This window comes from Sander vitreus, chromosome 21 (genome assembly GCF_031162955.1).
Source record: "Sander vitreus isolate 19-12246 chromosome 21, sanVit1, whole genome shotgun sequence".
Lineage (NCBI taxonomy): Eukaryota > Metazoa > Chordata > Actinopteri > Perciformes > Percidae > Sander > Sander vitreus.
The window spans coordinates 11,959,075-11,978,708 of NC_135875.1; the positions used below are offsets into that span (position 1 = coordinate 11,959,075).

Consider the following 19,634-nt stretch of genomic DNA (forward strand, 5'->3'; position numbering starts at 1 on the left):
TAATGTGATAACACTTTAATAATTAATAATACAGACAGGTTAGTGCCATTTAACACAGAAGGCAAGTGTGCATAAAGTGTGTATGAAAATTAAAAAAGGCAGCATTGTTTGATCACCATCATAAATGCAGTAACACATCAAATCTGTTACTTATTGAGATACAAATGGTTTGGAGCTCAACATGGATAACAACAGAGAGATTAATAGGCTCACAGAATGATTACAATCATATTTATAATAATGTTTTTTGCAGATATGTTTGAATAAGTGATAAAGCGTGCTAGAATCTTTGCATGGGTGGCTATTATAATGGGTTATTATACATTTATTTTATAAGCTATAACAATGTTTTAGAATTTTATAACTGAACCAATGTAATGTCTTATTTCAAAGTATAAAATATTTCTTGAACTGAGGAGGATCAATTGAATTTAGGATGTTTTAAATTTTACATGGTTCATTTTATTCACAGGCAACAGTGTGGAGAGTATTTTAATTACTTATTTAAAGGCACAATTGCACCACTAGATGTCCCTTGCTGCATGAGTGAATACTGTACCAGTTTATGTATACTGTTGTCAAATTATTATGGGAAACATGGCTCTTTTCTCACATTTTAGACAACCGCTTTTGAAGATTACATTTAAGCACAATGTAATCTTGTAGCTATATTTCCCGCAATAATGTTAAATGTGTCAAATCTTATAGCATTGCAGAAATATATGCAAAGAGGATTTAGCAGTGTTTTTTATTCTTTATCTAAGCTGTGGTAGGCACTTCAGTTTTGGCGTTGTTGGGCAAAATTCCATAATAATCTTTCAGCATATCGTAATTCAAGTGGTCTGAGAGATAACTAAACTTCTGCACCTCCTCTTGGCTCTGTTTGCTTCAGATCTTCTAGCAATCACTGGAGACTTTGGCCAATCATAGCTCATTTCAGAGAACTAGAGAGAGAGAGAGAGAGAGAGAGAGAGAGAGAGAGAGAGAGAGAGAGAGAGAGAGAGCATTCCTTTTGACTCTTCAGCACATGCACTGCACTTGCGACAAAGAGGGGAGAGGGAAAGCTGCCATTGATGTATTATAAGAGCTGCAGCTAGTGGTCTCACTCTACTTCCAATTCTGGCATTTTTGTTTGCATTTTACTCTACCACTCCAGCAAAAAAAAGACTTGTGGGTTCACAAATAAGTAGAACACCCCAAAATAAAATTTGAAAGAATAAAAAAAATCTTACACACTGAGATTTTTGTAACAAGATAAACATCAAATAATCACAATGAACCAACTCCAGTTCCCTCTTAAAATCCACATCAGATCTTACTTCATACTAGAAGGAAAACTGGCCAAAAAAAGAAAAAAAGAATGTCACAAACATAAATAACATAAATAATTATCTGTGAAACCTTGGGAGAGAGCTTTAAGAGAGCGCAGGTCCAGAGTGAAACAGAATGCAGGAATGAGAGGGAGGGGAGAGCAATGTGAGGAGCTGCTGTGGTGCGGATGGAGGGAAAACTGTGTGCTTCAGTAGTGTCTTCTGCATCACAGCAATGAATTAGACCCACAGCTGGACAAAACATGCTGAGCCCACTATTTAAGGTCATCCATTCAAAGAAACATTAAAAAGAAAATCATAAAAATTATTACTGTGAAGAAAATGGAAGCTTAATAATCCATAACTATACTGAATATGTATTGAGTACAGAAGCACAAAGTACATAAAAGCAAAGCATCACCTCAGTTTTTCTTTTCTTTTCAACCCACTCCCTATATATATTTATATATTTCAGTAAACATGGCACTAATTTTTGATTTCAAAGAGGCAATGTAGGATTTAAGAAAGCAGCTTAATCAATCGAGGCAAGAAAGCCTGCCTTCACATGGCTTGCCAAACAGTTTTAGCTCAAGTTCAGCTTGACAATGTTTGGAAGAAAACCCACGGCGACGAGTGCCAAGGCAGGGAAGTCCCGCTAATTGTTATTCACAGTTGGCTTGACGGCAGTGGTGAAAGCTGACTTTAAACTTGGCACAAATATGCGAGACAAATGATAACAATTCAAACTAGAAAACAATACTGACCTGGGCTTTCCAAAGAGAGACTATTGTCCAACAACATTCATTAATGAGGAATAGTAATAGGAGTAGTGCATCATAACCCATGAAACCAGAACGATCACTACTATGCCACTATCACATAACAAGTCTCACACTAATACTTACTGACAAAACAGGCTTGGGTTGGTAAACTTGATTACAGTTAGTCATTACTTCATCAAATGAATCATGCTGATTAAAAAAACAACAACACAAAGATCGGGAAATGTATTTCAGGTAAGTATGGAGACAAATCTTTAACTTTGTAGACAGAACAGGGCCGGTATGTATGAAGACACTTTTTTGTTTAACAAATATACGTCAAAAGTTCTCCTGACTGATGGGAACAACAATCTTTGACATTGGTCCAGTATTAAGCAAGATCGCTGCAGTCGGCAGCGGCGAAACAAGCTACAATGTAAGTTAATAGGGCAATTGTCCAGCTTGGATTTACCTTCACAAAAGTGCTCGTTTTGCCACTAACAGACTCAGATTAATATTGACAGTGTCTGACAAAATTATGGAAAGGATTTCTAAGGAGGTCGACCTTTCTGTTAAAGGGTAAGATCCTTTTTTTAAACATAAAAACATCCACGAAAACCCACCAGACTCCATGTAAATAAACAGTAATTTTAGCATCGTAAAATACACTTCATTCAAAGTCGACAGAATCAAAATAAAACTATGAAAAGCCGTTTTGGGTCGTCTTTCCACTTTTCCAACCATTACAACTCTAGTTTTGGTTGAAATAAACACATAGTTTACCGATTTACATGTGAAAATATGTTGGCTCTATACACGCTAAAAGTATTGCTTTTTTAAATGGAGTCTGGTGGGTTTAAAGCTAGCGACCTCAGAGCTGTTTCTGGTTAAACAGAATGGTCTCAAAGAGGTTTTAAAGGTCTATCTCTGAAGGGATCCTTTCCATAATGTTGTCACAGAATAGTAATCTGAGTCTGTCAGTGGCAAAACAAGAACTTTTGTGAAGGTAAATCCAAGCTGGACAATTGCCCCATTAACTTACATTGTAGCTTGTTTCGACCCTTTAAGAATAAGTGCCTTGCATCAGGTCCCATATTAATAATAATCATGTATACATGTAGGACCATTTTTGGGACCATTTCTTAGAAGCTTTATACATACCAGCCCTGGTTTGTTGTCATTGCAAATATTTATTTTAGAGCTGTTGTCATGGGGAACTAAAATTTTGAAGCCACACGCCTTCATTTTGTCATTTTTTAACAACCATCTGTAATGAGAAGGCATTATTCCTCACGTAATGTACAATAATACAGTTAATTCTTATTTAAAACACAAGTATTCCCAACATAGACACTACAATATAGACATTTTGCGCGACAAAATCTTCATGAACATTTGAAAAAACTGACAAAGTCAAAGAATTCATGGCATCTCACTTTTCTTCTCTTTTTGACAAATGAACAATAGGGAATTCATTCAGGAAGTGCTTGAAAACATCATTCAAATAAACACGGTTTACTCAATCCTCAGCTTTAACTTCCTCTGTGGTCTCTTCTTTCTTGTCGTTGACGGCGGCTTCAGTTTTTTCCACATTTTCTACCGGCTCAGGGCTGGACTTTGGCTTCTCTTCCTCCTTTTTTGCTTCAGGAAGAAGGATGACTTTTCCGATGTTTTGGCGTTCGTGCATGCGCCTGAAGGCATTGGTCACCTGAGAGAAGACAGAGAAGAAAAACAGATGTGTTTGGATTAGTTTGTACTGATATAATTGATGCTTAAAACATTTTTATTGCTTAATTTTAGCTTATGCATTTTTTACTGTCTTGCTTTTTAGCATCACGTTGGAAATGTATCTTATCCTTTGGATTTAATGTATCATACATTTTAAATAAATAAAATCTATTAAAAAAAAAAACAGCAATTATGACCAGAATATTTGACCGATAATGACCCATCAGCCAAAATGAGGAGGAAGATTAATGAACACAATGGCTCCATCTATGGTCATAGTATCTCTGCCATATTTCCTGCCTCAGCTGTTGCTTGCAAACACAATGCCAGGGAATGCATCACACTGCTGTCTATCCTCGAAGCCAGCCATAGAAACTTGAAACACAGAGCTATCCACGTAAGTAGTGGATCCCACGGTAACAATATACAGTAGACCCGTCACCTAGCAACAGCCCCTAAGTACTGCGTCATCTGATGGAGGCACTAAGGTAAGGAAAACACCAGAAGGTTGTGATGCAGAAGAAGCTTCAGTGGAGCTCCTCCTGTGTGATGTACGTATACTTTACTGTGTATACTGTAAGTGTGCAGCTGAGAAAACATTAAGTACTTATTTTGTATTCAAACATTTAGGAAATTGTTCGACATATTTGGAAATATGCTAATTCGCAGAGGCTTAGTTGAGAAGATTGATACCACTCTTATTTCTATGAGTGGTATTGATCTTCTCATCTAACCCTCAGCAAGAAAGTGTATACGTGTATTTCCCAATATGTCTGAAAGACAAGGAATATGATTGAATTTCTTCTCTTTTTCAAAGATATCTTTATAAAGTTTTGCCTTCAATAAGAAGATAGATACTGTTTCACCTCAGCCCAAACGGTCATATCATGCATGGTTCAAAGTAGTACCTCTTTCACATTTTAGATTTAAAACATGATTAAACCAACCTCCTCAAAGTGATAGCATGAGTCAATGCGGGGCTTGATCTTTCCCTGCCCATAGAGTTCCAGCAGCTTGAACATAATCCTGCTGATGAGCTGCTCATCAGTGATGTAGCCCAGGTGGAAGCCACAGACTGCCTTGTTGGACTGCATCAGTTTGAGCGTGGTGAGAGAGAGCTGGTTGTACCAGGTCTTTGCCATGGCCAACAGGTTCTTTTTCTGCCCTGTCACACAATTGGCTGCACCTAGAAGGACGCACAATAGAACAGAATACAGTGGGGCAAAAAAGTATTTAGTCAGCCACCAATTGTGCAAGTTCTCCCACTTAAAAAGATGAGAGAGGCCTGTAATTTTCATCATAGGTACACTTCAACTATGAGAGACAAAATGAGAAAATAAAATCCAGAAAATCACATTGTAGGATTTTTAATGAATTTATTTGCAAATTCCTCGGGGAAAAAAGTATTTGGTCACCTACAAACAAGCAAGATTTCTGGCACTCACAGACCTGTAACTTCTTCTTTAAGAGGCTCCTCTGTCCTCCACTCGTTACCTGTAAAAATGGCACCTGTTTGAACTTGTTATCAGTATAAAAGACACCTGTCCACAACCTCAAACAGTCACACTCCAAACTCCACTATGGCCAAGACCAAAGAGCTGTCAAAGGACACCAGAAACAAAATTGTAGACCTGCACCAGGCTGGGAAGACTACCTAGATCTGCAATAGGTAAGCAGCTTGGTGTGAAGAAATCAACTGTGAGAGCAATTATAAGAAAAGGGAAGACATACAAGACCACTGATAATCTCCCTCGATCCGGGGCTCCACGCAAGAACTCACCCCATGGAGTCAAAATGATCACAAGAACGGTGAGCAAAAATCCCAGAACCACACGGGGGGACCTAGTGAATGACCTGCAGAGAGCTGGGACCAAAGTAACAAAGGCTACCATCAGTAACACACTACGCCGCCAGGGACTCAAATCCTGCAGTGCCAGACGTGTCCCCCTGCTTAAGCCAGTACAAGTCCAGGCCCGTCTGGAGTTTGCTAGAGAGCATTTGGATGATCCAGAAGAGGATTGGGAGAATGTCATATGGTCAGATGAAACCAAAACAGAACTTAAATCTCAACTCGTCGTGTTTGGAGGGGAAAGAATGCTGAGTTGCATCCAAAGAACACCATACCTACTGTGAAGCATGGGGATGGAAACATCATGCTTTGGGGCTGTTTTTTGCAAAGGGACCAGGATGACAGATCCGTGTAAAGGAAAGAATGAATGGGGCCATGTGTCGTGAGATTTTGAGTGAAAACCTCCTTCCATCAGCAAGGGCATTGAAGATGAAACGTGGCTGGGTCTTTCAGCATGACAATGATCCCAAACACACCGCCGGGGCAACGAAGGAGTGGCTTCGTAAGAAGCATTTCAAGGTCCTGGATCTCAACACCATAGAAAATCTTTGGAGGGAGTTGAAAGTCTGTGTTGCCCAGCGACAGCCCCAAAACATCACTGCTCTAGAGGAGATCTGCATGGAGGAATGGGCCAAAATACCAGCAACAGTGTGTGAAAACCTTGTGAAGACTTACAGAAAACGTTTGACCTCTGTCATTGCCAACAAAGGGTATATAACAAAGTATTGAGATGAACTTTTGTTATTGACCAAATACTTATTTTCCACCATAATTTGCAAATAAATTCATTAAAAATCCTACAATGTGATTTTCTGGATTTTATTTTCTCATTTTGTCTCACATAGTTGAAGGGTACCTACGATGAAAATTACAGGCCTCTCTCATCTTTTTAAGTGGGAGAACTTGCACAATTGGTGGCTGACTAAATACTTTTTTGCCCCATTGTACATTAAAAAAAAACACAAGGAGATTCATTTATAGCTATGTATAGCTACTGTATCTTGTAGAACATAGACATAATAAAAAAAAGTATTTAATAGAACTGTGTTCCAATTCAATTTTGGCACCTGAGATGACTCTTGTCCTTGGATTTTGTTTTGTTGAGCAATAGTATACAGTATGTACTATATACTATTTATTAGGGTGTCTTCAAAGTAACTTGCACCTTAAGCTGTCAGATAAAAATTTAGAAAGCATCATAGCACAGAGACGGCACTGGTGAAAATTACTAACGACCTTCTAATTGCTGCTGACAAAGGACTTGTCTCCATACTTGTCTTATTAGATCTTTGTGCTGCATTCGAAACTATTGACCATACCATCCTTTTACAGAGACTGGAACATTTAGTTGGCATTAAAGGAATCGCACTAAGCTGGTTAAAGTCCTATTTCTCTGAACGATCTCAATTTGTCAATATCAACGATAAATCCTCCAAGTACGCTAAAGTTAGCCATGGTGTTCCTCAAGGCTCAGTGCTTGGACCAATTCTTTTCTCCTTGTATATGCTTCCTCTAGGCAATATTATTAGGAAACACTCAATTAACTTTCACTGTTATGCAGATGACACCCAATTATACTTATCAATCAAGCCAGACGAAACCAGTCAGTTAGCTAAACTTCAAGTATGCATTAGAAATATCAAATCATGGATGACCTACAATTTCCTGATGTTAAACTCAAACAAAAGTTGTGAAGTTATTGTGCTGGGCCCTAAACACCTCCGAACATCATTATCCCAAGATATAATTACTCTAGATGGCATTGCCATGGCCTCCAGCACTACTGTCAGAAATCTAGGAGTTATTTTTGATCAGGATATATCCTTTAACGCCCACTTAAAACAAACCTCTAGAACAGCCTTTTTTCACCTTCGTAACAACAAAATTAGGAACATCCTGTCTCAAAACGATGCTGAAAAACTAGTCCATGCATTTGTTACTTCCAGGCTGGACTATTGTAATTCCCTATTATCAGGATGCTCAAATAAAACTCGTAGGACTCTCCAGCTGATCCAGAATGCTGCAGTGCGTGTTCTGACAAGAACTAAGAAAAGAGATCATATTTCTCCTGTATCTGCATTGGCTTCCTGTAAAATCCAGGATTGAATTTAAAATCCTTCTCCTGACCTACAAAGCTCTAAATGGTCAAGCACCATCATATCTTGAAGAGCTCATAGTACCTTATTGTCCCACTAGAGCACTGCGCTCCCAGAATGCAGAGTTACTTGTGGTTCCTAGAGTCTCTAAAAGTAAAATGGGAGCCAGAGCATTTAGCTATCAGGCTCCTCTCCTGTGGAACCAGCTCCCAGTCTGGGTTCGGGAGGCAGACACTGTCACCACCTTTAAGAGTAAACTTAAAACTCTCCTCTTCGATAAAGCTTATAGTTAGGGAGTGAGGAGTTGCAGCGTTTGCCTAGACCGGCGGGGGAAGGTGTGTAGCCACAGTCATGGCGCACCCCCACCCTATCTCTGCTTCTCCCCATAGAAAGCTTACATATACTTAGGGAGTAATGAGTCGCAGCGTTAGCCTAGACCAGCGGGGGAAGGCGTGTAGCCACAATCACGGAACACAGCCTCCCTATCTCCCCTTCTCTGCAGCTCTTAGTTATGCGGTTATAGTTCTAGACTACCGGGGTACCTCCTTGGACACACTGAGCTTCTCTCTCCTCTCTCTTTCCATCTGTGTGTATTCGTGTCACAGAAATGCTTGTTACTAACATAGCTCCGGGGAGCTTATTCCCCGGAGTCCTTATGTTCATTTTCCGCCCAGCATCATCATCTTGGATCATGATGGCACCTACATCATGGTGGCAGCTGTCGCCGTGGTCCTGCCCTACGCCCTGCTGTGCCCTATCACACCCTGCTACGCACTGCAATGCCCGGCTTCGACTTGCTATGTCCGGCCAACGCCCTGTTATGCCCTGCTGTGCTCTACGACACCATGAACTATTATAACTATTACAATATCTTTATTGTGACTATTATTGCCATTGTTCATCATACCCCCAACCGGCACCGTCAGACACTGCCTACCAAGAGCCTGGGTCTGTCCGAGGTTTCTTCCTAAAAGCGAGTTTTTCCTTGCCACTTACGCATTAATGCATGCTCTTGGGGGAATCACTGGAATTGTTGGGTCCTTGTAAATTCTAGAGTGTGGTCTAGACCTACTCTATCTGTAAAGTGTCCTGAGATAATTCCTGTTATGATTTTACACTATAAATTGAATTGAATTGAATTGAATTAAAAGCACAATATCTCCCTCTGAATTGTAGTGGAGTACAGTAGCATTAAATGGAAATACTCAGGTAAAGTACCACAAACTGTACTAAAGTACAGTACTTCAGTAAATGTACTTAAGGTACTTTCCACCTCTGTTAGCTACCATTGAGGTCTATTCATTTTTGGATTAAAATGATGCTAAACAGAATAAAAGCATCAACATTTAAGCAGGTAAAATAAGGCATAAATACAAATACATTAAGGGAGACCTAACAAATCCAGATGTCTTACCAAAGACTATAAGTGTGCCCAAAGGTTTCAGCAAACTAAAGCCTTTCTGGGTGTCGGAACCACCAAGTGGGTCAAGGACGATGTCCACTCCTGTAGAGAGACAGAATAAAAAAAAAAAAAAAGAAATGGATGGAAAGAAAATATAAAGATGAGGAACGTTCTATGTCTCTATATCAACAAACAAAAGACACTGACATTGTGTTAACATTAAATATAAAAATATGACTGGCCAGGCATGACAGGTAAGGATTTATGGATTTTGTGTTTAAACACTATGTGCATTTCTGTGTTTTCTCACCCTTCGGGCTGATTTTACGGATTTCCTCCACGTAGTCTTTGGTGCGGTAGTCGATGGGGTGAGTTACCCCGCCTTGAGCAATGGTCTCATGTTTGGGGGCTGATGCCGTGCCAAAAACCGTCACATCTGGCACAGTCTGACACAGCTGGGTAACAGCAAAACCAACACCACCTATAGATGTGCAGACAGCAACCTCAGTGTGACCCCTCTGAAATACTCAGTGAAACGACACTGGCTTTAAGTACTTTTTACACAAATACGCAATACCTCACAAGGCTGTATTGTATGGCTCAGTCATGATCCTGATTCATACAGGTCAGCTGACAGCCACCCACACACACAACACTGAAACTTGGCCATTGAGAGAGAGGGGGGGGGAATTAAGAAGAGCACTGGACCGTGATGGTGGATGCTGATATTAACTGACCTGTGTACTTGGGACTCAAGAGGGGTTGATAAACACTGAGCTATCTGAGTTACTGCAGCATTAACATCTTTTAAACATATAATAAATAACTTATAACAAAGATGACAAAAATGGCATAAAGGCTTGTGACTCGTTAAAAAGACAACGGAGTCAACTGAGTTTATAAAAAAAGCTTGAACAAATCATTCTTTTACCCACTAACATCTGATGTTTATTTCTTTTTTTAAGATTATGTTTTGGGCATTTTTAGGCCTTTATTCAACAGGACAGCTGAAGACATGAAAGGGGAGAGAGAGGGGGGAATGACAGCAAAGGGCCGCAGGTCGGAGCCGAACCCGGGCCAGCTGCGTCGAGGAGCAAACCCCTATATATGGGCACCCGCTCTACCAACTGAGCTATCTGGGCGCCCATCTGATGTTAATTTTATGTGCTGAGAAATGATGCTTATCATTTGCAACTAGTGACTCCAAAGCAGCAAAGCAATTTGAAATATTTATCTCTAATACAGCTATGCTCACAATTTTGGAAATACACTGTGTCAAAATTCCCAGCACTCCAATATTACATAATACGCATAATTACCATCAATAACTTTAAACAACTGAAGTGCACACAGTGTTCTCCTAAAGATGTTTTGCAGCCCATGTGAAAGGTTTTATGAGAGGACCACCCTTAAGAGAACATCTGAGTGTGTGTCTGCACCTCTCAGGTTAACATACCACATAACACATATCAAGTATAGCACAATAAGGCACAGGTAATGCATGATCAATCTGGAATTATAACTAAAATAAGAACGTGTTATCCGAGAACTGCTGTGATTTTTGAAAGTAAATAAAATGTCAAATTGGATGAAATTTTTAAAACAGCAGTTAAAACAATCCCACTATAAAAGCTCCCATAATTTCCCATTTATTGTATACCTACATTTATATATTTTCTCTGAGCAAAAGTTTGTTTAAAGATTCATATCAATTGTTTCCATCCTACTGTGTTTACATGAACACTATAGCAAATGTCAGGAGTTGCCAAAGCAACCATGCCTGATAATGATCCCATTTTCCACTTTATGAATACGCTGCGCACGCACACAGACACACACAGACACACACACCCCCCCCCTCTCGGTTGATTATTTTTCAACACAGAAATGCGGCTGCATTTAGAGAAGTGATTAGCTGTGTGACTCTTCACAGGTTACCCAGGAGACTGAGGGGACATGTTTGTTATACGTCACAATTAAATCACGGGGAGACCTGTCTGTCCAACCGTACAACATAATGGAAACCACTGATTTAGTTTGAGGAGATCAATCGTGGCTGAAATCACAATGTAGGTTAACTGGCCATGTATAATGTTTATACTGTTATCTTTTTCAATTTAATTCGGCGTATTGTTTATGAAATGTCAGAAATACTGAAAAATGGCTTTCGACAACTTTAAAGAACCCAGGGAGACATCTTCACGTTGCTTGCTTTGTCCGACTAACAAAGTCAAAAATCAAAAGATATTAAATTTACAAACAGAAAGAACTGTTGCAACTGTTCACGTGTAACCAGCAGTTGTTTTGTTTACCTTTTTTTAAAATAAATAACTTAAATGATGATTCAATAATCAAAACTGTCAAATTCTACAGTATATTTACTGTAAATCAAACAGAGGCAGAAGAAGGCAGACTTTGTCATAACTTGCAGGGGTGATGTATCTTCATTATTATAGTGTCATATTTTCAAGTGGCACTGAAAAAAAAAAAAAAAAAAAAAAAAGTTCTTCATTATGTGTTGCTTATCAGTATTTCAGACACCACTGATTTTATTTGGGATAAACTGTTGCGTGCAGAATACACTCACTGCTTTAGGTTTTCAGTATTCACTGTGTGTCTTACCTGCTGCCATGTGGATGAGAACACTCTTGCCCGGCCTCACGTTGGCCATCTCAAACAGCATCATGTAGGCAGTTAGGTAGTTAACGGGGATCGCAGCACCTTCCTCAAAGCTCATCTGCTCGGGCATGGGAAAGGTGAGGTTGGCGGACACAACAACCACTTCCTGCCACATGCCACTGCGGCTCAACACAATGACTCGGTCCCCCACCTGAGGGAACGAGAGAGGAAGAGAGGGAGGGAGGAGAGAAAGTTACTGAGGCGATCACCGTGGTGATGGTGTGTGTGTGTGTGTTATGACTAGTACCAAAGTTTCCACCATGAATATTCCTAGAATTTTGCAACCCTAGTCCTGACTCTTTAAGGTCACAAGACAGATGTGCGAACATGAGAAGTAACTGCCTCTGCATAAGTCAATCTCTTGTGTCACCATCACTTTGCACTTGTCAGTGCTACAGTCAAATAGAAAATGAAGGTCAAGCAGGCAGGAAATCATCGGATGTAAAAGTTGAACGACATGAGGGCAAGTTATTACATTACTGCTGTGCTCTGTCAACATACATATTCCTTACAAAGGAAGTAACTCAACTCAAATTCCTTGAAATGTTTAACGGGTTCTTTAGGATTACATTTAAACTACTGGAACCATATCTGCAACCAATAATTATTTTCATTGATTACTCTGTCAAATATTTTCTTGACCGATGTATTGTTTAGCATATGAAATAGTGAAAAATGGCCATTAACATTTTCAAGTGATGATGATTGGGCTAATGTACTGGCACATACTATTCTGGCTATCAACAGACCAAGCTCAATCTTTTAAGATTGAACATTAGTCTGGGGAGTCTGCTCCGTATTTTCTCTGCACAAGAGGCGTGATCAACGGGCAGAGTTCAAATGACTCCGTAGGCAATTGGATAGTCCTTTAACCAATCAGACCAACGATCCGGTGACGTAGCAGCGACAGCGGCATCAATGGGTTGCTGCCATGGAATGCTGCGCTTCGGTGGCCGGCTTGTTGAATGTAAACAAAAAGCTGCTTGGTCGCTTCTCTATCATCATCGTGTTATACCCACCAATAGCGCGCCAGGTGGGTAAGCCAGTTTGTGATTGGTTCCCGCAAATTTGTAACGGAAGCAGGATAGATAAATGTACAGGTTTCCAGCCTGAGCTGCAGGGCGAAATCAAATCTCCAGCAGATCGGGCTGGGTTTACCCAGTCTAGGCACATACAATATATGACGCAAGAAATCAGAAAATCCTCACATGTGAGAAGCTGGAACCAGTAAAGGTTTTGTATTTTTGCTTGAAAGATGACTAAAACAATTATCAAAATAGTCACAAATACATTTTCCTTGTTTGTCCTTGATTGACGTTCCAGTTCAGCTCAGCTAAGTGTACCGCTAAATGTGTTCAGTCTGTTTGGCTTTTTTCTCTCTACATCATTCTTTTTACAGGAGTCCAGAAAATTGGCCTTGAGACCTCACAGCCAGCTTAAAACATGCTGCATGTGCTTTAAACAAGATTACATGAAACCTGCTGCATGTACCTGAACTATTTCTGTTCAAATGAGTTCAGAGGCAATTCAAAGGGGAATTGTGGGAAATGTTGTTCCTGCTTTCCTCCACAGGAATGTGCTATTGTAAAAGTATTACTGGTGTTATGAAACTTGACAGTGAAAGGCTCAGGAAAGAAGTCCGTTTGTCAACGCTGCACAGCTTCCTGTTAAAACAGCCCCAAGAGCTCTGAGCCACACCCCCATCCTGCTGCACACAAACATCACAAGAATAGACAGATGACAAACACACACAGAAAGACAATAAAAAACCCACAAACACATTTTGTATGCATCTGTTGTAGTGAGATAACTAATAGCTCTTACTTCCAGCTTTTACTTCCATCTCAGATGACTCAGATGCTCCTTTTTGGGGTTGACAAAATGTCTCAACCTCTGGTCTTATGAAATGTTTTCAAACACCCGCTGGGTGACCTCAAATAACGCATGATTGTCAATTTTAAAAAGGCTGAGCTCAGTTCCTGGAACGCAGGCATAAACTGAGGTAAGTGAGGTGATGTTTGAAGTAGGACAGTAAAGTTTGTGTGGAAACCTGCTGTTTATTTAAATCAGTTACTCTAAAAACGTTTGCCAGCAAACTAAGATAGACACTGTTCCTGCTGTTTATATCATGCATTGAAATATAAACACGGTGTGACAAATGTTACTTCTTGCTGCCTCTTTGATGTAATAACCATTCCAATGACTCCGAAGCTGTTCAGTTAAGTCAAGTTAAGCTAAAAAACTGCTTAGTTCCCCTTTAAGTACTTGAAGAGACAATAAAAATCTGCGAGTTGGGCAGGCAAGACGCTCCGGTTCTGAGGTGCTCCCAGTGTGGTATGGCACATGGCGGAGGACGGAACAAAACTGTGGCGCAGCTGGAACGCAGCAGAGACGCGTCTGGTGGAAAATATGGGTAACATGTACATGTTTACTATGCTTGCTGGAGGGTCAAAGGTCTCCATGTGCTGTGCTCACAATCCATGGGTTCTTGTTGACCTCCACATGTAAAAGCCTGTTATGATGTTGTAATATTAATAATTAATATATTAATAATCAATCTTGTATCAATAAAATACAATGACTATTGGCTAAGAATATCCTGTTTTTCTACATGTTTACAGTCTGGGTCAGACATCAGACATGTTTTCAGTTATTTCACATTGTCCACAATGTGGGTTGTAATAATAGTGTAATTATGCACTGGGGTGTTGGCCCCAATTATCATGAATTCATGTTCTAAAAACAACTATTTTATTTTGCAGAGTGAAGTTACAGACTCACAGGTAGGCCACGATAAAAAAAAATTAGCTTCCATTTGCTCTCTCTCTCTCTCTCTCTGACTGAATGACCACTCTCGGTTCCTTAGTGTAACGAGGAGTGAACCCTCTTGTCAGTCGCATGGTCTTTGTGTGTGTGTGTGTGTGTGTGTGGGGGGAGATAGAGACAGAGAAAACACTGGTTGTTGGAGCAGGGTTTCCCGCAGCACTTTGCAGATAAGGAGGAAAGTGGCTGCATGTGTCCGACAATGCACAGAACATTAACCGGTACAAGCCTACAGCTGTCAGTGTGTCAGAGGCTCCCGGACGGTGAACTGAGACTCCGTTACCTGCTTGTCGGTCAAAGGTTAATGATCTGTTATTTAATTTCATTGTGCATTCTTTTGGAAGGCTGGCTGCCAAAAATTGCCACTTAATAGCTAATTAATTAGCCTGAGGTAAACAATAGCTATCAGTAAACAGAAGTGACGTGGTGGCTGGCGTTTGGTGTGTGCGCCAGTTTTTGTGTGTGCGCCAGTGTTTGTGTCTGTGGGTCTGAGTGTGGGTGTGTGTGGGTGTGGGTGTGGGTGTGTGTGGGTGTGTGTGTGTGTGTGTGTGTGGGTGTGTGTGGGTGTGGGTGTGGGTGTTGGCCAGACAGCAGAGGAGCAGAAGAAAGTAGCTGCACCTTCGCCAAAATGAAGACTGAAAAACAGAACTATTTTGATACAAACATTTACTTGGCATGTGGCAGATAGCCACAATTTATTAATTATATATTATTTAAATTTAATATTTAGTGTTTAATAAATAATTGTTAAATGTACTACAGAGTCTGTAGTCTATCGCACAAACACTCGACGAATGCTGCAAACATTTGACAGCCAGTACGAATTGCCTGGGAGAACATACGTGTCACAAACGGCAATTCCACAACTGTACAACAGCGTGAAAGACGACATACTACAGGAGGTCAAAGACATATTGTGGATATTTAAAATGTCTTCCAGTTCCAGTGTTAAATATTCTTTAGAAATAAAAGTTTATTGATCTTTGAAAAGGTGTACCTGCATTATTATGCCATTATCATTATATTAGATGAAAATGGTCTCAGAACGACAATATTATCGTTTATCGCAATAATTTCTGGGACAATTTATCGTCCAGCAAAATTTGTTATCGTGACAGGCCTAATTGATTCAACAGATGTGACTTCTTAATAGCAGACACAGGAAAACATTAAATAAATTGTTGTTTTGTTTTACAATAATCAAATATACATTACTCATAATGCATTCATTATAAAACATCAGGCACCTGCTCTAAATTGACAAAATAATGTACTGAGCTAAGTATAGAACACATTGCTATACATCCTTTCATCACACAACATTAACTTGATTAAAGACTTTATTGGCAGAACAGATGGTGCATTTATTTCAAAGCGACCGGTAGGAATGGTTTAGCACGGAAATTACTGCTCAGCCTTCCAAAATATCAATCAAGTTATAAAGGCATAATCTTTGAACCCCGACACTTTTTATCTAGAGACATCTGTGACGAGGTTATGCTGGATCTGGAGTCTGGAAAGACGAGCTGTAAGGGGATCCTACATCACACATCTGCTCTGTCTGCTTTCCCTGCGTCTTATGAACCAGCCACACCCTACTGTCCTCATCTGGAGAGGCCTTGCTGCTCGAGCCTGGCTCCATCTTGCCAGAGTAAAACAGGATCACCCTCTCTCTGTAAACACTTTGTCTTCCCTTAATGTAATTGTCTGCTGCTCTGTGAGCCTGATGTATCCCCGACTGCAGTCCCACACAGATTCTTACATCAAACTAACCAACAATCGTGAATCTTAACCTAAGCGTGACCATTTCATGTGGGGTTTTGTGGTGTCTTGTTTTGCGGCTTCCTTCCGAAAGGAGGTTTTGTGAACGTACCCCTCCCCTTATAGGATTATTGTGCTTCAAAATGGAGAGAAGGATGAGGTGAGGAATGAGAAGAGTGGGAAATTCCATACTGACACAGAGGGACAGGGAGGAGCATCGGTATTACAAAACGCATATGTTAAAACTTAATAGCCTAGAAACTTGTAAAGTAATGGCATCCTGAATAGAGAATGATGTCACACTCCCTCTGTGTGTGTGTGTTGCAATCAGAGCTTCTCTGTTCTTTGTTTAATAGCTGGTCCAGCCGCATGTGCACGTAGTGAGTGAGTGCCTTGTGAGTCGCTATCTGACGCAGAGGGCCGTGACAAAGCGTCGGTATATGAGGCGTTGCGGAACGATGATTGAATGTAATGATTAACTGTGCAAAGCTCTCTGAATGCTTCACTTAAAACATTGGCAAAGAAGAGCAGACCACGGTTCAACTTATTCAGATCCTAATGCAAAAAAACTTCTTTAGTTTCCAGAAGGATGAAATTATTGCCATTATTATTCCCAGATTTCTGCATGAGAGTCATCTGTTGCGGAAATTTACATAAAAAATAACGCTCCTCTGCTGAACCCAATGACACAGCTGAAAAGTCCTGTAAATTATTCAAATATGAGTGTTTTGGGTCTTCCATAAGCATGCAGAACATAAGAAAATCAAAGTTCTGCTACTTGGATTGTTTGTACCAGTGCAAGTAAACACATCTCAACCTCCCAAGTGAAAACTGGAGTTTTTTTTGCAAAAACCTGTGACATGAAGTCATGCTTGCAATGAGTCACTATGGCTTCATCCTCCATATATTGTTAAAAAAAAAAAAACACAGTACACATAACCAGTGGCCTCTGGACGCTCTGAGATGAGCTTTGCAGTATCTCAGGAAAATTTGCCTGTATGCTTCATACAGTTCATACAGACCAGTGACTGGATTGAAATGAGGTACAGACACAAAGCATATTTGCACTTTTTCTTCAGACTTGATAAATCAAAAACTCCATAAAACTTAACCTCTGTAAAGCTCTAATCAAGGAGAAGGTAAATGTTCTCATGTGCCGGGGAGAAGAATGTTAACACACTTCAAGGACACGCTGTAAATCAAACACTAACTATTCATAATGACAGAATGTTACATTTTGCAGCAATGGATTAGACTGATGGAGGTTATTTATCACGGGGTTCTGCTTTTTACTCTGCATGTACAACCTCTTGCACAGAGATGTTTTAAAGCATGAAAAAGGCTGTTTGTACAAATAGATGACATTGTTAGATATCGAGCTGAAACATTCGATTACATTTATTTTACCAGGGAAAAGAATCACATTGAGATTACAGTCTATCAATTGTCAGTATTATCTTCTTTCCTGTGTTTTATATCATTGAAATCTTGAATATTTGGTTTATTTTAGACTGTTGGTGTGACAACAATTGAAAGGCATCAGCTTTGGCTTTTGGAAATTGAAAATGCAGCCATCTGAATAATTTGGGCATTTTTCTGAGTCAAAGCATTAACATTACATCTAAACTGTTTTTCACTATGACCCTCTGGAGAAATGAGAGGATCTCATTAATAGACTTTTCTTCAAATAAACGGTGATGAAATGGCTGCCGTTTGCAGTTTTCTGCCTTCAAAAGGCAGACAGTTAACAGGTTTTCTTCATTTCTCTAATGTTTTCACAAAACAAAGATGGGGAACTCAAGAGAAAAAAAATCTGGTTTAGTGTTTGGAAAAGATTACTAGCTTGTTTTGGCCGCCAGTGACAACCCATGTGCCACTGAGAACCAATAGGATGCAGGTGTCCAGTCCAGAAACACTTATTCCAGAAACACTTCTGTAAACTCCGGATTAAATCAAAGCTACATCCTCAGCAGCTCCACGCCACATGACTGGACTTTGTCCATGGGCTTAGTGGCATTTTGTGGGTGTGAGTGCATTCAGCAGGCCTTTACTCACCTTCCTGTCCTTCACATCCTCCCCGACTGCTTCAATCACCCCGGAGCCCTCCATTCCCATGGTGACAGGCGGGGCGGGCAGCAGCTCGTACAGCCCCTGTCTGCCCAGTAGCTCGGCGAAGTTTAGCCCGCACGCCTTGACGTGCACCAGGACCTCTCCTGCCTCCAGCTGCGGCTGCTTCTGCGTCTTCACCTGCAGCTTGACTTTATCATAGCCCCCGTAACCCGTTAGGACCAGAGACCGGAAGGAGAGAGGCTTCTCCTCGGCCGCAGGGCTGCTCCCTGACTCTTGCGGTGCTTCTGAAGCAGCGGGCGGAGGTTCGTCGAGCTTCTTCTCCTGCTCAGGTTGTTGCTGCAGAGTTGGAGCCTCTTCGCCAGACATGATAACCACTTGTAATATGAGTGCCCTTCTAGGTTTTCAGCGATAGTTCAGCCTATCTGAGCGTTTCTTTAAAAAATAAACACCCAAGGAAAATGAAACAGTCCTGTTGAATGCAAATATTTCTGGTATAGGTCCCTGCGGCGGTATAGGAATAGGTCCCTGCGGCGTTTCCTGTGTGTGCGCTCCGCCAAAGAATTTCTAATAAGTAGAAGGGCTTTGGCTCCGCTCAACAAGTGACAGACGTCAAACCCATAGGTCAAAAAAGACACGTGTAAAACATTAATTCCGGTTTTGATTTTCACAATAAAAAACTTCCGGTGACTCAAAAGCAATGCATTTGTCTAGTATAGTTTAAAAAACATAAAGCCTGTATTTAGGAGATTAAGGAGACATGATAGGCATATAAACCATTAGTATAGTTTATTTCACACTTTTTTTTTCAATCTATTAAAAGCATTGAACTAGCAATGCCATTAGGTCACCCTGACCAAGGAAATCTAGGCTATTCGCTTTTGAATAGCTTAATAATAAAATAATAATAAATCATATAGCACTTTTTTGTAAAGGTGTGTTTCAACAGAAACAGTGCATAAAATGCAAGATAAGGTTATAAATTACACCTCGTCTCTGTATGGGTGGGATGCTATTACACATTACCAATGTTAACCTAAATATTAAAGCAATCTCTCTGTAATGGAGATTAATAAATTATTATTTTTTATCTGAAATCGACAAAGTAGAGGTCACACTTTTCAACTCTGCATAACCAGTCTAGATATATCTAGACTG

General features: G+C 40.2%; 1 protein-coding gene across 1 annotated transcript; it reads right to left on the reverse strand.

The window, feature by feature from the left end:
• LOC144535975 (synaptic vesicle membrane protein VAT-1 homolog) lies at nt 1-19,097 on the reverse strand. The gene is made up of 6 exons (XM_078278822.1): nt 18,465-19,097; nt 11,769-11,976; nt 9,457-9,627; nt 9,159-9,248; nt 4,747-4,985; nt 1-3,779 (listed from the first exon to the last, which is right to left on the reverse strand). The coding sequence occupies exons 1-6, from the start codon at nt 18,843-18,845 to the stop codon at nt 3,591-3,593; spliced, it is 1,278 nt and encodes a 425-aa protein (XP_078134948.1). The 5' UTR covers nt 18,846-19,097; the 3' UTR covers nt 1-3,590.
• Nucleotides 19,098-19,634: the final 537 nt, after the last annotated feature.